The sequence below is a fragment of the Vanessa atalanta genome, chromosome 2 (assembly GCF_905147765.1).
Source record: "Vanessa atalanta chromosome 2, ilVanAtal1.2, whole genome shotgun sequence".
Lineage (NCBI taxonomy): Eukaryota > Metazoa > Arthropoda > Insecta > Lepidoptera > Nymphalidae > Vanessa > Vanessa atalanta.
Window position 1 is genome coordinate 6,157,821 of NC_061872.1, and position 25,044 is coordinate 6,182,864.

At 33.6% G+C, this 25,044-nt stretch overlaps 1 protein-coding gene across 1 annotated transcript; it reads left to right on the top strand.

The window, feature by feature from the left end:
* Window positions 1-1,498: 1,498 nt before the first annotated feature.
* LOC125068751 (protein Wnt-11-like) lies at window positions 1,499-23,523 on the top strand. The gene is made up of 7 exons (XM_047678057.1): window positions 1,499-1,708; window positions 12,782-13,017; window positions 19,975-20,185; window positions 20,786-21,055; window positions 21,269-21,434; window positions 21,517-21,791; window positions 21,966-23,523. The coding sequence occupies exons 1-7, from the start codon at window positions 1,635-1,637 to the stop codon at window positions 22,141-22,143; spliced, it is 1,410 nt and encodes a 469-aa protein (XP_047534013.1). The 5' UTR covers window positions 1,499-1,634; the 3' UTR covers window positions 22,144-23,523.
* Window positions 23,524-25,044: the final 1,521 nt, after the last annotated feature.

The following is a 25,044-nucleotide window of genomic DNA, read 5'->3' on the forward strand; positions in this document are numbered from 1 at the left end:
TTAATGTTACTGTATTGCTCTTCCAGTAGTCATTGTGTAAACACGGAACAAAAACAAGCGGAACAGTCATTGTAAGTTCAGATATTTAACACGTATCTCTTGCTGAATAATACGCAGCGCTTGAATCGGAGCAATGTGAAAAATGTTTGCATAGCGATTTAAATGTATCAATGGTTCATATTACTGTTCACATTCTCGACATGTGAACGGGTAAATAAGCATCGAATCCGTACATAATAGGCACAATGCTTCACAATGAACGAATGCCCACTCGACTGAATTGATAAGTGGGCTGAGCCGCGTGGGGAGCGTGAACGCCCGCCCGCCCGCTCCGACCTACGCCTTGGCGCTGCGCGGTCGCTCGTCCCTTTAATGCCGTCTAGTTGCACGTCCCTGAGAGACAACAATAATGTAATATTTTCGATTTGTAATAATCTCTTCCTTCGCTTTAATAAAGGTTCAAATATTTCCATAATAATAATAAAAAAAATATATTTAGTGAAGTCTCAACAATTTTGTAACGAAATTATATTCTTAGTTAAACTGGACCACTCCTTCTTCTAACCTTGATGTTTCGAAGTCAAAGTAACTTTTAATGATCATTACAAGTTTTAAAATGAATTTCTTTTTTGTATATCTCAAACTGCGGAGTGTTAGTTTGCTAAGCGCACATTTTACTCTTGTCTTAGTTAAATCCAAGTTGATGTGAGCATGTCAAAGTCACAGTGGCCAATCTTATGGGAGTCTAGCCACCTGCAGCTGCTGTACTCACTATTGCCTTACTCTCATGATCTGTTAATCCAACACGAAAGGCAAGAATTTAAGTACAAGTACAACATTACGTTCAAAGTACAGGATTATAAAAACTTTTTACTTCCTAACTCCAGATGCAAACTATTGATCTTATAAGCTTGCCTTTACACCAATGAGGCTAGATAATTATAGAACTATTGCAGACCTTCCAAACTGCAATGAATAGAATTTTTTTCCTTTGTACTTTTCGAATGAGCTCTTCTTACTTAAATTACTCCATAGAAAACTACTGTATTAAAATAGTCCACAGAGAACAGATTAATATATATGTTTTTTATGAAATATTATCGATTTACTATCGATATGTATGCTTACACTTCCATTTTTCAACACATAATAATCATAAATAAACATCGTCATCATAAGTAGGTACATACACAGGTAAGGATCGAAGGTTGGAATCGCAATGCAATGAGTATTCTTAGCCAAGTAAGTAAAAATATTTACGCACCCATACCGAAATGGGTAAAGATGAAAATGATATGTATTTGTTATGCACGTCTGCGTCGCCACCGACTCTATGTGGGGTTGGTGCCGGCCAATGCGGCGGGCGGGAGTCCGCCTGACCACTGGCCGCGATCGGCGTGACGGCGGTGTTCGCACGCGTGCTCCGCGCTCGTGATCCTCCTCTCGCGGAGTTTACAGCGCAGCGTCACAACTCTGCCGTACTCAGCCACGCACACGCTGCGTTTCGCTCGGCTCTCGCAGACCAATTTTCCCGCCAAATATTTCGCGCCGTCTATTTTTTTTTTTTGTTCTTATTTTGTTCTTAATATAGATGGATCCTTTATTTAAACTGTAAAGCCAGTTTTATAGTTGTGATGCGCCTATTTATTGTGATTTTTATTCTATTTTTTGTGTTTTTACCAAAATCGACAAAGGCGATTCGATGGCTGTAAGTATCATTTCGTGTTGTAATATTTTTTGTTAAAGTTTATGATTCTTTAAAATGTTGATTATTTAATTTTTTGAGGCTTCAATAAAAATTAACGCTATGTATGAAGCAAAATCTTATTTATGTAAATTTTGTTGAAAAAAGAGAGTTATAACAAATAACGTTGCAATCACCTCGTAGTCGTAAATAAAGTTACTTTAGTAAAAGATAGAAACTATAGGTGACAATTAAAATTATAATATGTATATTAAATAAGAAACGTGTTGGACCGTCTGGTAAAAAACTTAGTGGAAGTTTGTAGTGTTCTACGACACATATAAAATTTTATAAATTAACACGACCAAAATCATTAAAACACCATTGAGAGGAAAATATCATTATATGAATTTGCATGTTTCGAACGATTTTTATTTCTATTCTTTAAAAAAAAATTGTCGAAAATCGTCAGTAAGTAGGTCACTAAATAAAAATAAAAAAGGATAACCTAGCCGAATTTTGTATATGTTACCGTAAAAGTGTAAATATCGTTAGGTTACAATCTACTCACGAGATTATAAACTGTCGAAAAATTATGAACCGTAACAATTCAATGCAATACTTATGACAGATTATGATTTATCGAAGATTATTTATAAAAATTTAATCGAACCGAAAGATTATAAACTATCGAACTTTTATACATTTTATTGTAAGTCATAGAACCGTTTACTCTATCGACGGTTTACAAACTCGCGAGATAGATTATAATCTAACAATATTTACAGTTTTACGGTAACATATATGTTGTACGGTAATATTTAGACGGATACTGAAAAGAATATATTAAATAAATTTCGATTCTCTTTTGCAAACAATGAAAATATACATTAAATTTTACTTTTTAATTATTTTAGAAAAAAAACCTGAATCATTGGATTTATAAAAATCAATCATAATCTAGGTATATCAATCATAGTCCACTGTAGTTGCATTTTTTAGCAACAAAAACTACGTAATATCTGGTTTTTTTAAACCATAATTTTTTTAAAAATTATGTACTCATAGGATATGGTTTGATTTTCTACTGATTTGAAGTACTTAGCAAAACAAAAGTACCTAAGTTAACTGGGAAATGTGTCGATACACTATTCATTTGAAAAAGTGATAAAGTTTCACCCAAACATTGCGAAAAAATACCCTAAAATCTTTGCCTCTTTTCACTGCCCTAGAAATGTTTGACTTTACCCAAATACAAAGTGACCTAAATTCATCTTGTGCTCTTTTATAAAGCAAAACTCACATTTTGACATTTTTAAGCATGTACGGTATAGGAAGATATACATTGACGTACTGAATCGTCCCTTATCGAAAAAATAAACATTACAAGTACAATTGATGATAAATGAATCGGTACCACTTGTATGTTCAAGAAGCTCTAATTAAATAAAAATAAATAAATAAATATTGGATTAAATCACATACATTACTCTGATCCCAATGTAAGTACACTTGTGTTATGGAAAATCAGAAGTAACGACGGTACCACAAACACCCAGACCCCAAGACAATATAGAAAACTAATGAAGTTTTTCTACATCGACTCGGCCGGGAATCGAATCCGAGACCACGGAGTGGCGTACCAATGAAAACTGGTGTACACACTACTCGACCACGGAGGTCGTCATTTAAGGGATATATTTTAAAACTGATATACAATATTAAATCAAGTACTTTAATAAACGCGTGAGGTGCTTATAATACAATACCTACTCGTATAAGGTTCACTGTTAGTCACTCAATCAGAAACTAAACGATCGTCGGTGTACGCATAGGAAACGAGGTAACCCGACGCCCCTGCGTCCACAGCTCCCTAATTGAACATTGCACTAATGAGCGGCGTTGTTCCGTTGCAACCCGCAATTATTCGCCCCCGAAATTACACCCGGAAATATCGCTGGAAATGCGAGCATTGTCGTTTGCGATTTCTGGAAATCACATCTAATTATTCTACCATTACAGACAAAAGGTTCTTGTGAAAATTGTGATGTGTCTCTTGCAGCGATCTTCAGTACCTAATTTCAAAATTTTCTTATTTAATAGGTACGAAGACGTACATGAAGATTTAATAAATTAAATTCTAAAAACAATGTTATCTATAGTAGATACACTAAAATGGTACCAGTTAAAGACTTTTTGAGTTTTATACGATACTCTCTAAATAAGTTATTAGTTCAGTTAATTTAAACTCTCAAAATATATTTTGACAAAGAAATGAAAACAAAATTAAATTCAATACATTCCGTCACGTAGAAGTACGGAAAAGCTGAAAAAGATTTACGACGATTTGTCCCACTTTTCTTTTTGTAGTTCTTAATTTATATTTAGATCAATAATACTTACTTTTTTATATATATTATATATGTTGTTAATTAAGATTTAATATAATATAAATAATTTAATATATTGTTATGTAACTTTTTTTAACATTGAAGTTTCTTATTTTATTTTAATGTTTTGCTTATTTATTAATTAGCTGTATGAGTTACTATATGAGTATTCGGCTACTTAACAATACCTTGGCGTACTGTCATATATATGATAATGCTAATCAAAGATTTTCCCATAGAGAATTTACAACTATTTACTCGTTTGACTTATTCCTAACAAATATTTTAAGTGAGTTGATTTAATTTTTTCTTTAGATGGGAAGTATTGATTACCTTCATAAACTGATAGAGTTCCTACAAATTAACAGTATTTTTGTTCCTACAACTGACATTCACTTTAGTATCTGCTATTTCGGTCTGCTAATATATTTAAAACGCATAAAATAGCTCTATTTTAGACATTTAAGATTTCATTAAAGCTTATACTTATTTATGACTTAAAATTTTGGGTACTATGCAAAAAAGAATCGCAAGGTACTAATGAGCGATCGATGAATCGATACACCACGAGCATTACCAGTTATATGCCAAGTCTATCGCCGTAAACTATAAAAAAATAATTTCCGCGTTAGGAGGGAATTTGCGCTCAAATAGTCGAGGCAAGGGCACAAAATACGGCCACTGAAACAAAGACATGCCGAAGCTCAGATGATCTCCAACAAAACCCCTAAAAAGGTTGATAGTTAAAGTCAGAAAGTCGATAACACATTGGCTTGAAGAAGTGTTCTTGATCATGCTGACTCCAACCCGTAATTGGAATACCCCTGATCGTGATTAGGTTTATGTATATAAATAACGCGAAATGGTAAAAAACCGATCATATATAAATATATATAGTACTATTCATTTTTCTTTAATTAATACAAAATATGCGTAAAAATTAATTGTATATAGAAGATAACTTAGTAGAAATAAGCCCATTTGAGTACGTTTACCTGTAATCTGCATTAATTTAATTTGAAAGCTTCTACCACTAGGTACTGCCTATAGGTACCTATGCAAGCGATCTCTACCAACGAACTCACTTCAACAATGAGCACATTAAGTTAATTGAATCCCTGAAACAACACAGTGAAGTTATCTTACTTTAAAATTAAATTAATTTCGGACCGTGTATAATATAATTAAAACTACAATAACTAAATAAAAAAAGCGATGTTATGCTGTGTTCTCTTTACAAGGAATATAAAACATTAAATAACGGATTTTATGGATATAATTTAAAAAACGAACTAATACATACTTTTTAATGTCAGTAAAATAAACTTTGCTTGCATTTCATCAAATTAGATAGAATGCCATATTGAAGAAAACGATTTATGATTTATGAAGAATGTCGATGAGTATCCTTGCGAATAGCGATCTTAGTTTACGCTTAGTTAGCAAGGGCCGTGTGTGGCAGACCGAAAAAAAATAATTTCTCTCGCTCGAGCTGCCTGTGACTGTTCTGAGCGGCCGTCCCGTGCATCTGGCGGGACCTATTATTTGGGGACGGTTCTTAATGCTTTCTTAGGTATTTTTATATGACTACCGTCTTAGTTTTTACGACCGTGATTTTTATTGAATTTTCCCATACTTTCGTTTCTTACCGACCCGCGATATGCCTGCGGATGAAGGTGAAATACGATCTGCTTCAGCGATTTATTTTATTGCTCTGGACCCAAAGTAATATCCTTTAGCTTTTGTATTTTTCTATAACAAAGGAATATGTCAAGAATGCGTAAAATATATTAGAACGCTCAATTTGTAGGTTTGCAGATTTTACTTTTCAAAAACAAACTTTATATTATTTTTGATTTATTATTTATGTATTAATAAATTATACTATGCAAATAAGTGCCGAAAAGGTGAATAAGCTCTATATACAAGCTTAGTTAGTGAACGTCGAGGGCTTCCCAGGGGTTAATTTTGCGAAGTGCCGGGTGACTTACAATTAGGTACCTATAACACGACCTAAGTTGTGATGTTTATGTGTACCTAAATCGATCGAAGTGCAATCGCCTTCTATAAAAAGGTTTTATTAGGCATAACGACACGTGAGCTGATCCGAACGAATAATCACTTTATTTCATGTGTCTTGTTTTTTGTTTAAAATTCGACTTTGTTTTATTATGTTAATGAGAAAAGATATAACGAAGAGAAAGTGCAACAAATCGTCCCGGGCTCGCTTCATTTGATCTGACACAAATTTATCCACACTGCGGTGCTCTTTATTTTCGCCGCCGACGATGTTCACTTTGTCCTGACAAATTCATAAATTACCGACATCCTCGCGGCAAGGCGTATTACTCGGCTTTTATCTTACTCACCGATGTTTCGTTCGGCCGTATCGACGGCTACTTTGATGTAGCGTTCATTTAGTTAATTGACGATGAAATGATAGGCAAATGTAAGTGTGAACTGATATTTGAAATGTATTTATTGCACGATAAAGTAATGTTCCCGTGAAGCTTATTGTTACTGTTTTTTATATTTTATGTAAACAAGTATATTTATTAATAAATAAATAAGTGATATACAATATTAAAAAAAAATATATGGGACCAAACGGAAAGTACAATATAGATACAAACGAAGAAATAACCTGATATTTTTGAAGCCGCTTAAATAACGACAAGTCAAATATAATTTTTACAGTAACGTATAATTAAACATTTACATGTATATTTATAGGACGTCATATGTCTTGAATGTACATTTATTATTATTAATTTAATAATAAATTGATTAATCAATAAAATTATTTATGCACGACATAATACTGATTTAGTCCTTATATCCATATTGTATGTTATACCAAATTATTCTTACTTAAAAAAGTTTTTATTATGAACAACTGGACTAACGTAAGAATCTCGAAAGTCAAGTTTATTATTTAATTCTGACCAAATTGCATGAAAACCCATCGTTTTTATTCTTCGACATTATAATGACACCGTATTTTTGCTTCATAAATGAGATGTAATAAATTCAAAGTAAAAATAAAAAAAAAAGCTTTTATTTAAATGCTTCAAAAAGAAGAAAATAAAATTTTCCTTTAAAATTTTAACTATCAATTTATAACCTCATTATACACAATTTCTTTAATCATAAAAGCTTTTTTTTTAACATGTCTACGAATAATTTTATATATTTCCTTCTAAGCTTTTTTTGTGGATAGATTACACAAAGTAAATTTTGTAAATAAAATAATACATTTTTAGTTCTGAAAAATAATGTAGAGTATGCTTATAATTATGAGAAGTTTTTTTTGTAGTGCCTAGTAACTTCTATCAGAAAATACAGCGCGTTGCGTAGTTTTGAGTATAATATACTCAAAACATCATTATATAACTGCGCTACGCTCATTGTAAACTTAAACTATGGACGTGACAAGCGTGATTTTCATGGTCTTTAGATTACCTTATATTTAATTCTTTTATATTGAAAATCAGTAAACCTCGTTACTACAGTTAGATTTTAAAATTATAATTATTAGAATAAACATGATTTAGATACACCTTTTATTACGTAACCAGTATTTTTAAATTAGACAAAAACATTTTAGAAAACGCTGACAGCTCTAATAAAATTCAATTTAAAGATAAGGCACGTTGACTCTCCCTCGACCCTTTGTGTGCCCTTTTGCAAACCTTCACCGGAGGTAGCTTACTCTTGTAAAACATACAAATATTATTAAATGGTTTGCTTTTTACCTTCATATTTATTTCTCCTATTATATTAAACATTTATAAAATAAATGAATACGATTTGTTCCTAAGGTTTCTAAAATCCTACGTATTATTTAAGCTACGTGCCACATTTGTAACAATAAAATACACCAATTGTAAACTTCAACGCGACGACTTAGACAAATCGCAGTTGTATTGAACAATTTGTTGAGTAATCCATACATTTATTTCAATTATTTCAGGTTACTTCTCAATGGGCATTTCCCACATTGAAATTGGTAATGGGTACCTACACGTGCTACGAATAATTTAACTTTTTATCTTCAGCTCGTACGTAGAACTGCTTTTAGGTACGTAGAACTGGAGAGCAATACAAATTTAATTATCCTGGACTATTAATAACGTAATTTACAAATGTAAGGGTATTCAGTACACGTGAAACATATGCATAATTAAATTTGCTACGGATTTTAGCTCGGTTAGCTGCTAGTGATGTACATTCTCATCCACGTAATTGAAATTGTAGTTGATCTCGATTAATAACCGTCATTATATCATAAAGTACTATAAGTGTGTGTATCCAATGGCTGCTAATTAAGGCATCATTGTTCCTGTGTTTAATGAAGCATGGAAGCTTGCTGTGACATGGCGGGAGCCAGACCGTGGACCCTTGTCGCTGATTGTAACAAATTAAGATTTCTTTTGGTCATATAAATAATTGCTTAGTCAACTTACTAAGAATGGCCGTAAACAGAACATAGGGGTTCGGAAATGAATCATCAGTTTCAGATTGTATTCAGATCTCTTAGTTTATAACTTGTTTAAATAATAAATAATTATTTACTTACTTGTAAATAAATGTTTTAAAATACACTTGTCAATAAGTACATGAAAATGAAAAAAGAAATAAAAGTTATAAAACATAAACATAAAAAAAATTGAAATGTGGTTATCCTTTGTAAATTACAATTAAAATTTTATAAATAACTCTTTATTAATTAACCTTAATAAACCATATAAATAAACATGTTTCTATTAAGAGTTTGTCCTACTAAATCATTAGATCAGAAATTCACAGCTAGGTAAAGGCCTTCACTCCTATTGAGGATATTGTATGGAGCCACCACGCTATTCCAGTGAATCGGTTGGTGGGAACACATGCGGCTTATTGATCCCACTCATGTAATTTTACCCTGAGGTTAATTATAAACACAAATAAATCACATGTAAACTCAATAGTTAGCAAAGTTTTAAACTCGTGTTCTTCGATCAAGAAAGACATACGCCGTGTTCAATCTACTGGGTCACAGGGACTGCCTCGCACTATAAAAAAAATCTTAATACATACTTATAATTATTGTATTTATAATTTTTTGGGACTAAAAAATCATAATATTTTATGTTAAAACACATTAATAAAGAGTGTGACAAACTTTCTTAAAAATCTATCAGATAAACTAATATTAATAGACACACTTTTGTGCTTGAGACTTCGCTTAATACATATATACTTATTATGAATATGGAGATGCTTAAACATGATGTAAGTATAAAATATATAATGTTGTAACTTGCTTGCTTATTAAGGTACTATTTTATAATTTCTCTAGATAATAGTGTAAATAGTAGTAGACTATCAAAAATCATTTATTGCGGCAAATGTACATTTCATTGGCTTTATTGGGCAGACTTTCCAAAGTCGCGGCACACGAACGCCGCGACTATCATACAGCATTTAATCATCATTAAAGTTGAATCAGCAACGCACCGTTGCAGCAGCGTCAGCTGTTTGTGTGCCTGTATTCTGTTTTTTCTATCAGAGGGTTTTAGATAGCTATTTTCGGCACAGCTGCTAAATCAGCGTTTTTATTACCCGAGAGTTTGATGCAAAAATCTGTGTATATTTACCGACCAAAAATTGCAAGCCCTCGTCTTCTTTAATAAAGCTATCTTTTATCAATTTGTATTCACGAAGCTTTTAGTTGCAGATTGTAAAAAGAGTGTAACCCATTTTTTAAATATCTACATTGTAATACAAAGCAGCTTGGTCAAAAAGAACACAATATTCTTTTGTGTTCCGCAACCAGTTATGACAAAGCGGCCCCTTTTGGCCGTTGCGATGCTTTTTGTCTACTAGATCGAGATAGACGCGTAAAATTCGATACGGGAATTATTTTATTAGATTGTGCTTGCACGTGCGCGGCGTGACGAATGCGATAATGTACGATGCTGGGTCCAGCGACGAACAATCGCATTCTACATGAATTAACTATAATAGAGACTCGGCTACGGATGCTATGGTAATTTTGCGATTTGATTTCATGTCTAAAGTTAATAGCTTTTACGTCGATTTACATGCATCGGCTGTAGTGCACGATGTTCACGTCGTAGCTAAATGTAGAGTCGATGAGGTAACCCGACGCGCACCACCACGCGTCACCCATGACGTCGCGTGCGCTCTCCCCTAAATCCCCCTAGGCATTCCGAACCGGATATCAGTTTCCTAAGCGAAATAGGGTAATTAATAATAGCTGAACTTTTAAGTGAATTGCGATAACTATGGATCTACTTTTTTCAAATAGTTAGTATTCTCTGTTTTATGAATTTTATAGAATTAACTATGATTTTTTTATGATCCCTAATGAAATTAGTTTTGTTTTTCTTATCATATAACATGTAATTTCTTAAAAAAAATATTAAACAAAAAAAAAATAATATTGATAATATTAAAGCAGGTAAAATTGCTCATTCTATAAAACATATATTATAATTTTATGTTCAATAATAAATTATAAAGTCGATGGAAGAAGTACTTCGATAATATACTGTGATAATATTTTAATCCCTTTTAAAAATTACAATTGAATTAATTTGTTTTTCATTCATGCAAAACAAGTTAGTTGAAGTAGATCAATAATACACTTAATGCGTGTAGCCCTCGTTGTACAAAGTCATCGGCAGTTTGCGTCCTTGGCAGGCTCGTCGTCAACGAAACTTAATATACAGTCGACGATAACCTAGTTATTGTAAAACAATCGTTTATAAAAAGTCACGAGTACAACCATGGCATTCCTCACAAAACGGAGGGCGAAGGTAGGTAGTACCATTTGCCCGTCTGCCACAGCCGCACGTAAGCTCTCTTGACTCAGAACTCTACGAGCTCGCTACGCACGCAATAGCGAAGTTGTTGCTTCACTTTATTCTTTCGGCTTACAGTTACTACTAAATGTATGTAACTTCAAAGACAGCTTTCCAAAAGCTGTTTTTTAAGTTGATACTATACCATGTTTATATTTATTCTAAGTATGTACTTAGAATGTAAACATTGAATTAGAACTGAAGAGTACTATACTATTGAGTACTGGAGTCTTTTTTTATTGAACTTAAATAGTTTATGTTTAATTATTTTTAGAATTAATAAGTGGTATTTTTGTTGCAGAAAGGATAAACGATTGATATGTGCCAGTAGAACAATATTATTCATGTCTACAAACTTATATTATGAGTTTATTCGTTGATTTACGGCAGATAAGAACTTCCGTTTCAAGTTTGTCAGAGATGGTAGACAAAATATCGACATCAGTTTGTAAAGAAAAAATAGACAAGGAACGTAAAAAAAGTGTAGATTCAGCGCTATACGGAAGCTCTATATACAAGCCGACCACATTGGGATTCGGAGTAAGGTTTTCACAAAGTCAAGAGAATATATGTCAAGACATGCCTTCTTCTAGATTACGAAGTCACATGTCTCTTCCAAATTTAGGTAAATCCGATCATAAGATATCATCAACTCGTCCAAAAATTGTCGAAATCGACGATGAAAAAAATGAAAATGATCATAAGTGCACAGCACAAGTCTCGATGGAAAATATAAATGACTGGATTATAGCGTCTTTGAACAAAAGACCTCACTTTGATGACAGTGGACATACTCACCCCATGGATTTTTTGGAAAACGTAAGGTATTATATTTCTGAATTAAACATAACGACAGAAAAGCAGCTACCTTTTCTAATATCATGTCTTGACGGACTTCCGCTAATGTGGGCGCGCTGTTTTAAAAGTGAATTTAAAGATGTGGATGATTTTTTTGACGCCTTCGAACAAGAGTTTTGGGGTTCGGAGAGACAGAAATCTATTCTTTACGATATGAAATTGGGAAAATATGACGAGAAAAAATCACGTATGAGCATGTCAGAATATTTCTTGTATAAAGTATCAAATTACAAACATTTGAGTCCCCCTCCCTCTGATTTGGAAATAATATATTCTTTAGCAGCGCATTTTCCTTCTGCTGTTGAACTAGAATTACGTCTGACACCAAAACCTACATTACGGGAGGCATACAGCTTGCTCCGTCGTAGAGAAGGTGAAGCAAATGACTTTCTGCCTAATTACTTGTACGAAATGTGTGAGGCTTTTCAACGCGGATCCCAGCCAGAGTCCGCTCGCCGCCCGGAAGATCAGCAAAGCTCAAAAAAAGAAGATGAAAATAAGCGATGCAAATAAAATTTTACGTTTATATTTTATACATTACCTGTGAAATACTCGTAGTTGTCCGCTTAATGGCTTATAGGAAATTAAAATTTACCAAATACAAGCTGTATTTAAATTAAAATTTTAAATTATTTTATGTTTTATTTATTGTAAACTTTAGAGATAAATTAAATAATAAATAATTTAATTAATTTAGTTTAGTTTTAAACATTGTGCATACTTATTTCTAATTACATTACACATTAACTTTGCAATATTAATTTAAAAATATTTATTATTATCTTTACCATAAATTGTATTTTTATTAAAACAAACCTAATGATTAAATGGACGCTCTTTTATTTTTTCAAACCAATACAAAAACTCTAACCCTATTAAATACAAAAAAAGTCAAATTAAATCAAGTCAATTTGTATTTTTTTCTTATTCAAGTGCCTATTTCAAAAAAGGACATCTAGACATTTTTAAATTAATTCTAGGGCGCTTCATGAAAGCGAAGGCAACTGGACGGAAAACGATTGTTTGGAAGCGCGGCGTAACGGAGCACTTTGGAGTGGTCAAACCCGCGTGTGTCGGCGTCAGCCAGCAGCCATGCCGCACGTAGCGGCCGCGGCTCGGCTCGCCCGTGCTGCTTGCCTCGCCGCACACGCCGGTGAGCGATGGAATTGTTCATCCATTGAACTCGCTCCAAGATATACGCCTGATTTACTTACAGGTTAGTTCAACATTGATAACTTAATAACCTTTTTACAAGTTAAAACCATAGTTAATTAAGCACGAGGAAAAATATTTATACTTAAATTCTGTTATTCAATTCAATGTTACTCTCCCAATGTAAGTTAATAGGTATCAACAATCTCATATTCAAACTAGTTGGTTCAATGTCCTTTCATTAAATCTTTATCAATTCCATTTCATTTAAGTTTCTTTAAAAGTCCAGTGTACGAACGGATTCCGTTCTGTCTAGGAGTACTAAAAGAACTTCCGACAATAATGAGAGATAAGAGAAGGCAAGTTTGCCGAGTCTTTTAAATCAGCGGCGTGGTATTGTGCGGGAGCGGCCAGCGTAACGACAGCGCCCTTTCTTTTCAGCCGTTGCCTCGTTCCGCACACAGAGCTCTGTATTTATACGAAACGTTCACATTTATTTATCACTTTTCGGACAATTAATTTTTGAGCAATCCCATTGTTTTGCATATATTTAGTAGATATTCACCTACTCTCGGTTCGGGTTAATTCAATATATTGTTCTATAATTTTGCTTTACATTTTTATCTTTTATGTAAAGGTATAATAATTATGTTAATATCGATTTGTAAACTTTTCTTATTCAAAATTTTACATACAATGTAACAAAACAAGCTAGCTACTAAATCGTGTCAGCTTATAAACATCATTGTTGAAAATATCACGTGATCATTACCTGATATTATCCTGGCACGAAACCTACTCACTGTCTCCGTACTACAATAAAATACATCGTGACATCACTGCTGCGTACACTCGCCAATAAAGTTACTTGTCTACGCTTTTGCGAACAGCACGCGAAAAGCATTTCAAGTTTTCCAAACTCTTATTTATACGATATTAAGGACAAATTTGGCTTAGCTAAGCTAGCTTAGCAACTTACGTACTTTGACGAATATTCGCTATAAATAATATCGCTTCCGTGTCCTTCTATTGATCTTTTTTTAAACTACAGTATACATTGCGTGGCAACAGCAAAATGATATACACACAAACAATAACCTACTTTGAGATGGTTGAATGACATATTAATCTTTATATCAACAATTATGCTTTATTTCAGCGTTTCATTGTTTTTAAACTACGAGTATCTAAACACAATACTTACCTACCTATACCGAATTGTTTTTAGACACAAGCAAATTTCTCTTTTTTCAAACTAACAAAATGAAACTTAGGAATGGGAAACAATGGACGATGTTTTTCTACTTTCAGCATGTTCTACGACTTCGTGTCGTTGGCAGCGATTGCACCGGATGTTCGCCTCACGTTCGCCTACATACTCGTGTATACTACGTACAGAATACATATAACGTAACATTAGTTGGTCGCCACTAGCGACTGAGGACGTCTAGCCACTTTGGAAAATTAATTGACAGATAACGTTGTCGCTCACAAACAAACTTTCGAGTTCTTGTCTTTTGATACATTTAATTAAAACTTTTTCAAAACAAACAATTTCTGAACTTAAACTAAAATAATTATCGAATTTCCTAACATTAAATTCTAAGGTTTAAACTTGAAAAAAATTATGACATTTCCATGTATGATATGTCGGATACATTATGAAATATGGTAATAATATGTGCTAAATCTGCACATAAATTTCAGCAACTTATTAATGAATTATAAAGTTTAACTTAAAATAACTAAATTGTGCAATTTGGAAGTTATAATGCAATGCACCAGACAGCACGAAAGCTACTTAATAAATTCGCAATCAAATCACCGAAACAAAATCGTAAAAAACGATTGTTAAAAACTTTTGAGTTACGTGACTTGATATTAAGAGAATGGAGTATGCTAGAAATGGCATTAGGATGTATTTAAATATACAAAACGAGCTATTTCACTAAATATATTTCCACGACGATGTTTAATCTTTCAGCATGTTCTATAACTAAGACATATATTGCAATGTACAACACACAAAATGAAATGATTTGAGTTATTATTCAAGCGGTTAACTCCGTAGACTTTAAAGAAATTAAATAAAAATATTTATATTTGCTAAATTTTATATATTGTTGGCGAAAGAATTTTAAAGTACCCTAGATATCATTATATATACGACATTGTACGACCAGACTGCCGCTAGCCATCTTAATGTCCCGCTACAATAATGTCTATTTATTTTATGAGTACTGGTATATCTCAGGGAAATGATGTACAAGTAGCAATTTTGAGAGCTCCATAAAAAAATCGGTTATTTACATTTCACTGTACCTACTTATTGATATTGAAAGTATTAACTTTCAATATCAACATTGATATTAATCAACAAGATGACTCTTTTGTTTACGTGCAATAAGCTCTGTGGACGTCTGGACTTAAATTCAAACTTTCAGGTAATTGCTGTAGGTTGTATCTGCACAATATGCTCAACTCTGATGTCATGAATCGTGCTACGCACGCTCAGCTTTTATAAATGTAACTTTTACATCGGCCTAGTTTATACTTAACAAAACAGAAAAAGGCGGAAATAATCAATTAGACATATTTCAATTATAAATGCGTAACATATTTGTAATATGCCACATATGTAATTATATTCTGGTCGGAAAATATTTGTTTCTTATTAAGCATAGTAATTCTTACGAAAATTTACAAAAAATATAACATACATTAAATGCGGGTACGTATAAGTTACATTTAATACATAACATGTTAGTAATATTTAAATATAAAATTAAAGGCGAAAAGCAAGTAACGAAACAATACGTAGTAAAGTACAAAGAGTAAATCAGTCTTCTAAGTGACGAGACTAAGAACAAATATTTTTAAATATAATATTTGAGTATTGATTTGAGTTTTGAATGTCGTAATTGTTTTAAACTTTTATTCCTATTGATAATTTGTTTATAATTGTGCTCCTTTCAAAATGTGATACTTTTTACCGTTATTAGTTCTCGGGGTGTATAAGTCTTGAAATGTTTTTGAAATTGTTTTATAAGTTAGTCTTTTTAGCATTGCTTATTATTCAATTATATTGAAACCATTCATTGAGCTTCTAAAGGTAATAAAATATCGATAGATTTTCCAAAATAGACTGGTATCGTCGGTATAGAGGTTAATAATATCTCCATTTGAATCGATTTCTGTACGACATATCTACTGTATTTAACTATGTTTTTATTATTTATTAGCGAAGCAATACATTAGTTACATTAGTTACAGCAATACATAGATACAAAAAATACTAGCTTAGTCTAGTATTAACTACAAATGAAAGAGATACATCATTTGGGAAATCTCTACCCATATCGGGATTTGTTGTAAGTTATCTTAGGTTCGGTAAATGAAAAAGGATCGATGAGGCTTACTACGATATCGGCTTAGGGTTACGGTACACTGGAACGGACAAAAGATTTAATTACACGCATGAATCAAACGTACTGGACGGGAGAGGTCCAGGGGATTCAGCGATAACAGTGATGTGCACTGACGCGCTATCTAGCGATCTGTACCGATAAGCACGTCCGCCGCCATTGTCTACTATGAATGTGCGGGTGCTATCAAGATTATATTACAAAATTGCTTCTAATTAACATTACTCACAAAATCACACCCTTAAATGCATTATTTAGTTGTCAATTTAATTATGTGCGCTTTATCATAAAAAAAAAAAACATAATGTTTCCACCATCCTTAGGAGCTAAGATGTCATGTCCCTGTTGTCTGTTGTTACACTGACTCACTCATCCTTACCTGTAGAATATCTGGTGAATGGGTGGTATCTTCACAGACGAGCTACAAAGGCGTATAAAGCCTATTAATAAGTTTTTGACAGTAGTCTTAGAAAGTAATTGTTCCCAATTGCATAAACGTTTTTAATACGTGATAAAAATTGTCTTATTTACTTATTTTACATACATTTTAATAACGTAAATCTATCCGTTTTTTTAAGTACGATAATTCATTCCATCATGCGTCGTAAATATGTATTCGCTGCAAGTAAATAAATCGAAAATAATCGTTGTAAACATAGGTATATCAATATAGGAAAATATTTTACATCTAATCGAATATTGAATTAATAATTAAAAAAAATGAAATCAAAGCTATCTTTAAATTTTAAAACATTTTCATAATGTTTACCAATGATTTTAAATTATAGGTTTTAAAAATTGAAAATTTAATAATCAAATAAATATTTACACGTTTTATTGCAATAGTGTTTTAATACTTAGTATATTTATGTTTATACATAAATATGAAATAAATAAATATAATTTATTTTTACATAATTGATACGACAAACAAATTGATCGTTATTTTTACTATTTGCGATAAAAAACATTTTTTTAATTTAATAATAATTATAATATTGCATAGAAACAGCTAACAAAACAAATAAGTTTCAATTAAATCAACGACATTTTTACTACATTTAAATTAGTGCTAATAATCAAGTAGATAGTTAAAATATTACGTTAACAATCACTAGTTCCAAGTGTCAAAAAGTAAATAAAATTGGTTGGCCAGAGTAATATAAGTAGGAGTTTGTAACTCCTACTTATATTACTTTTACATATAAGTGACGTATGAAATTCGTCTTACCTTGAGTAATCACAAGATAAACTCGACGTTTATTACATACACATTTATAGTGACCCAGATTTAAATTAACGATGATTATTAGATTGCAAGAAGCATGGACAAGCTTAGCGAGTAATTTCCTACTTACATTCGTTGATTGCTCTATTGATCACGGGGAATGTTGACTGTCTAGTACTTCTGTCACAAGTCATATTTCTGATTCCGTGTCTCGTTCAAATAGCCAGATCAATGAATGCGTATTTTCATTTAATATTGCAGTTGAGATTTAAGTATTGACTATACTGGTGATAGAATGTTTATAAAAATTGTTAGGAATAAATCAAATTGTCTTAATCTCATTTGCCTTTGATTAGTTTTATTTTTTTGGTATATACACATAATCATAGTACGCCAAAAAGCTATGTATGAGTAGGGTCTATGCTAGAGGACTTTGCAGTAATAATTAATATATATTGAATAAATATTTAAGTAAGCCTCATTAGAATCAAAAACTCAAAAGTGGTAATATAAGTACGTGTAGGGTACTTTATTTTTAAAAAGTAAACGCTTTGCTAAAACGAAGATATTATTGATACAAAAATAAACTGGTGGTTTAAATCGGGGCTTAGAATTAGTTAGTTACATAAGTTTTTGTTATAATATTAAATGATCAATAAAATTGATTCAATATTGTATATTTATTAGTAAGTTCAGGAAAAACATCTAAGAATTGCTATTATATGAACTGGAAACAATTTCTTTTGAGTCTTTCCACCTCGAGAATGTGAGCAGACAAATGATCTATAGCCTATTCCAATGGAAGTAGGAAAAAAGATAAACAAACATTAGATTTACGTATTTCATGCGATTTGCTTGTAACTTAGCTATATTGGGCACTACAAGGAGTTTATGATTAATATATAATATAATTACTTATAATACAACACATTTACACTTAAATACTTATTTTAATTTTACTTCAAAAATTCCGATAGCGATTTCGCTGACGTTAAAAACGCTATTTTTCGCAAATCCATTGTGAATATCATAGATTAATCAAGCTCTCAACCAATGATATCGCATCAATTTGCTTTCGTATGTTGTTTATTTTGCTTTTTTCCTATTATGGTTGGAATAGAGTATAAATGAAATGCCATCTGAAGATACTATTGGTTAAATGAGGAAGAATTTCTAAGTTGTGTTGTACAGAATTTCTCGCATATATAGCTTTTTTTAAACTGTCCCAAACATTCTCAATGGGCTTAAAATCCGAGCCGCGTGCTGGTCAATTCATGGTAAGTATATATCCCAACCTTTTCGCAGCATTGTCGAACATTTGCAGTTGCGTGATGTATTATCTTCCATTACAGTAATATTTTATAATGTTAATCCCATGTAAGGCTTGTGGGCTTGTTGGCGTGGGCTTCTAAAACTCTGTTATTTAGCGTTGTGCTGCCAAACCACCTCTTCTATCGTTTTGACGAACCCTGTCGACAAACACAAGTTCCATTCGCCCGATCCTCGAAATGCCACCCGACCCATACTCCTCCGAAAGGAATATGCTCCTCAATGCAACTTTGAGCATATCTCTCTTTAAGTCGCCGATAAACTCTTCTGCGACCGTCTGCACCACAAACATGTCCTGCACTCATCGGTAAACAATATGGAGGCCTTTTAGATGTTCACGCGAAAATCTTAAGCGAGCTTGTCTGTAAGCTGCAGAAAAATTTGAACCATTTTCTTATCTAAAAGAGATGATTGTCTATTCCTTTAGCCTCCTTCCTATTGTTCGTGCTCTCACTTCACGCACTTCATTCTGCTCTGTTTTGATGTTTACTGAAGTGAGGAAACGATTTCGTAGGGAAATTGAATCGATGAATCGGTCGTCACGATGGATGGTTGCTCGAGTTCTGCCGGTCCGCCGATTTTATTTAAGAATCTGTCTCTACAAAACTTCAGTACACTCTAAATTAAAATTTCTAGCAATCATTCTTTGATCCGAGCCTTTCCACATCAATGTCACAATTTGAGTAATTTGAGAATTTTACGAAACTTTTTTTTGAGTCACCTGATAGTAACTAGTCACCACAACCCATAGACATTAGCTCTGTAAGAAATATTAAACATTCCTTACATTGCCAATGTGCTACCAATCTTGGGAGCTAAAATCTTATATCCTTTGTGTCAGTATAGTGATTCTTTCGTCAAACTGAAACACAACAATACTAAGTATTGCTGTTTGAGCACAATACTATACAACAGAAGAGATATCTGCAAAATGAAATACCTACATATTGAATTTGTAGTTAAATTAGACCAATAACTTAATAGTGATAATAACTTAATACTAATTAATAATTCATTTTATATGTATGGTTAATGTAAGGTACTCGCGAGCAAGCTTACGTGTACGCGATGTCAGCGGCCGCACTTGCGTGGTCAGTGGCGCGGGCGTGCGCCGCTGGTGCGTTAGCGGCGTGCTCGTGCGCGGCCCCGCCCCGTGCACCGCCTCGTCCTCCACGCCAGGCCGTGCCCCCCGAACCGCACGCGCGCTTCAAATGGGGAGGCTGTGGAGATAACTTTCAATGGTCTGAGAGGTAAAAATCTCTTAAGACATGCTTTTGTATTTATATAAAAATGAATTAGACTCTTTGCCGACGTCAATATTTCGTCATCTAAACATGAGTATACATATATACGAACGATTTAAAATCTTAGTTATCAAATTCAAAAAACATAAAAAGAAAAAGTAAAATGTATTGATATTGTACTTATTTGAACCTGCCCCAAAGGTGTGTTACACTAACGTATCGTTAAATTTTACTTCCACCATTTCTATGGAATTGGTTTAAAACTAAATGCATACACATGCAACATAAATCGTGTTGTGGTTTAGTAAAAATAAAAATGAATTCGCTAGTCATGAAGCTTTTTTTTAACTATAACTTCTTAGAGATAATTCCTTGAAATGCATTTATTTATAGTCCTCATAATATATATCTAATTATACGAGTGCGTTGACTTTGTGACAATGACTAGAAATAGAGTCAGAAATGAATGTACTTTATATACGTAAGTCATTTGCAATTAACATTCAATACCTGGATAACGCGGATAGCAAATATTAACACAATTTGGTTGAAATATATATATATATCTATTTTATTAATATTCTATTTATAACTCGTTTTTATCAGATTTGCCAAACAGTTTCTGGACGCACACGAAATAGATGTTCGAGACGGAAGATTAGAAGATGAAATTATGGAATTCGAAACAACGACTACGGAAAGAGTAACTACTACTTCAGAACCGACGACGGTTCCTCCTGTTGTAATCCTCGTCGACGACCAGCCTGCTCCTGCGAATACTAGCACAGCTCCGAGAAGGAAGGGGCGTCGAGGACGTAAACGTTTGCCTCGCTCTCCCCGACGAGGTCGACCTACTAGAAAAAGATTCAGATCTAGGTATAACTTATAATAATTATTTACTGCATGAATAATATAATGTATCAAATTCATACTAATTATCTAGTTACATTGTGTTAAGAACAGAAGCATTAAATAAGTGGAAAGTTACGATAGGAAGACCACGAGCTATAATTTAGTGTAGGTAGGTACATTTAAATTTACGTTTATAACAGAGCGATAATTTATTTTGTGACATCGGCATACTCTCAGATACGATTACGACGAAGATAAAGAATATCAACATCGGAATATTGAATACCGCATGGCGGCAGACGACCCCCGCTTCGACCCGCAAGTAGATCTGCATACGCGTCTCCAGCACCTGCGACCGCTCATCGCCGCCGCAAACCTTATCAACAACCGCTTCGGAAGAAAGGTATTTTCAGAAAATTCATCAGTTACAATGTGTCTCAGAATTTATGTAAATATTTAAAAATTATCATTTTTGTCCCCCCCAGGCAGTGTCGCAGGGCATGCGTACGAAGTGCACCTGTCACGGCGTGTCGGGCTCGTGCTCTGTGCGCACGTGTTGGCGCGCGCTGGGTGCGCTCGCCCGAGCCGGCGGCGCCCTAGCTCGCGAGGCGGCGCGCGCGACCGCGCTGCCCGCGCACCCCGCGCCGCGCCGCCCGCACCGCCCGCTGCGCCGCGCGCGCGCCCGTCTGCGCTACGTCACGCCCAGCCCCGACTACTGCGAGCCCGACGCCGCCGCCGGCTCGCTCGGCACACACGGACGGTAAGAAAAACGACTCTACGAGAACATCAAAATCGCCGACCAATATAGAACTGTAACTCAAATATTACAACGTCACAACTTATCGTTATAAATACATGCTGACTTTGCTATGGTAGTTATAGCTCATTTTCAGTTTCAACACTGAAAGCTATTGTCGATGATTTCTTTTCGCAGCAAGTGCAACGCGAGCGCGGGCTCGGGCGCGGGGGGGTGCGGGCGGCTGTGCTGCGGGCGCGGGCGGCGCGCGCTGCGCTCGGCGCGCCTGGAGCGCTGCCGCTGTCGCTACCACTGGTGCTGTCGCGTCGACTGCCAGCTGTGTCGCGTCACCACCCAGGAGCACTACTGCAACTGAACTCGCGCAATCGTGGCATTTTTGTACGCTCTCCTCCTTCCTCCCTCCCTGTGGTCCGGCACTGCCACACTCTCTATATTGTTCTTGCCTTATACCGTGTATGAGAATTTAATCGTCGTGTACGCACGATTGATCCGTTGAAGCGACTGGACCATCTCCACCGACTTGGTGATTAATTCGTTGTACTTCCATTATTTCTGAATATGTGTTACCAGTAGCGCTTGACATTAATGTTTGTCTCAATTAGGTACTTTTAGACTGATATCCAACGATCAACGACAATCATATCTGAATCTCTCACGATACAACGACGTCAATGAAATGTATAATAATCGTAGGTCTCCGACTGTCACATCAAATGGAGCTTCGACATTGTAGATAATTCTATGATTATCGTTTAGAAAAAGGCCTCTCATAAAAGCAGTAAATCCACGTGAACATTAGAAGTCAGTGTCACAACCTCGTTGAGGGTGCTTTAATACATAATTTTGTAGTTATTTTTTTACACAAAATACTTAAACAAATGCATTATTAATGATATTTCGTTCATTAGACTTCCTGAGAGTTGTAGGTTTATATTAAATCAACTAAAACCTACTTTTACGATATTTCTTCCATCCAGTAGTATTTATTATTTATATTATGTATCGACGAAACGCAAGTAGTGCCACTAAGTGTCATGTGCTTCATTCGTGTTTATAATTCATCTCGTGCTCGGCGGTAAAGAAAATCATCGTGGGGATACCTTCTTGAGGATATTGAACGAAAATCTGCCACATACGTATCCATTGACATTGCAGTGACATGGTGGAATATGATACGAAACCTTGTTCTCAAACAGAGCTCCTCTCCTTGAGAACAAGGTTTTGGAGCCTTAGCCCAACAGTCAGACATTTACAGACTATAATAACCATTTATTGATTGGAATATTCAAGCCTTTATTTAAATGTAAAATCAACTAACTGGATGCAACCAACGTTTTTCCAAGTTACGAAAACGTTCACCATTAATATATATATATATTATTTTAAGGGATTGCCCAGGTACCCTTTATCATATTTTTCTTTTACAAAGTTTTTGTGGTTGAACGCGGTAAACGAAGTAACTACTGATTCGTTTTAAATCAGTAACCATAAACGCCAACCAATCTGGTTAAATATTGGTAAATACTCAAGAGACGTGTATATTGTATAACCCAAAAACGCTGGTGTTATTAATAAACATCCTAGTTGTAACTAATTCGCAATCTATATTTCATAGTCTGACATACTTTCGCTTAGTTAAGAGTAGTATGCTCCAATGTACCAGTAGATGATTACCGTAAAAACCAGTTGTCTATATATTTATGTATTTTAAATAAGGTAAATAATAAAAAATAGAGTCTTGACGTTGTAGTTGTATTATCAAAGTATTTTTTTTTAAATTCACTGAAAACTTAGAACTAGCTTTATGTTTCAGCGGTTACAATTTATTTCATAAATAGTTTATAATCATATTTTTAAGTCTGAATATTTTCAATTTTATTTATTAAGTTCATACCAAAGAAGCTACTTTTACACGTACAATTTGACTAGTCAAAAAAACTTAGATACCGTTACAGATCGGTTTAATTTAATTCTTCAAAACCTCGGATTACTAGTATATAACCTATATATAATAATAATAAGATACTTAGCTGATGAATAAGTCAAACCATTTTCTAAGTCCTGTAATTTCTCAATAACACGTGCATTAAAGTTTGTGTTTTTTGTTACAATTTTAGTGGAGCGAGTTGTCATACATATACAAATCACAATCATAATATAATAAAAAAAAATTAAGTTAAATAATGAAAAAAAAAAAAAAACAAAAAATCAGCCATGGTATAGCTGTCGGTTTGAACAAAATTGTGACCTCGAATAAGCCCGATTTTTTAGCTAAGTCCATATATAATATGTTAATTTCATTTCAAGATTTTAAATATAGAAAGCATTTGTATAAATCATATCAATATAATTTGTACAAAGTTTTAATCAAGCTATATAATTCGATTTAAACGTACTTTGTACGTTTGATTCGTGAATTGTTTTCGCATTCAAAACGAATCGTATTTTTATTACTTTAACAATTCTAAATCAAAATCGACATGACGATGAATTAATAGACAGATTTTAATGTTTTGTCCAAATTCTATTGATATAAGAATATATGACACATGTTTAATTAAGAAATAAACAATAATAATAAGAATCATATTTAAATAAGTTCTGTAATTTTTTTATATCTGATAACCATGAAAATCCTAATTTAGTGATCCTTTTTTATTATTATGACAATAAGTGTGTGTAGGTGATATAGATATTGCTTTACGTGAAATATTATTTAATTTGTCACTTAAAATGTATATAAGGATTTTAAATGATTACAATCAAGAGTTACTAAACGTATGTAAACAAAGTAGGGTTAGTAGTAATGAGTAAATGTTTACAACACGTAGAAATATTTTGTGCTTCATGTAACTACGGTAGGATGTTATAACAAATTTTAATGATATCGTCGTTTAACATTGTAAATAAAACTGTACTTAAAATTTTTCGAGTGTTTTATTTAACCGAACAACAAACATTTATACACGTAACGTCCTACTGACCGATTTTAGTGACGGTGGCAATTCTCAAGGGAGACTAGCCAACTGCGCAAGACATGTGTATAATAGTGCATAAGGTTGAGCGTAAATATACGAGTAATCTTATGATGGAATTTAAGTTAAATCGATGAAATTCCGACCGTTAGTTCAGACGAAGCACCTCCAGTTTTACATGCTTTCTGAGCTACGGGACTGCAAACACTGCCAACTTCCCGACTCTGAGCTGTTACCGAAAAACCGAATATCTTCATTAATCCGACCCGTGGTTTGAACGC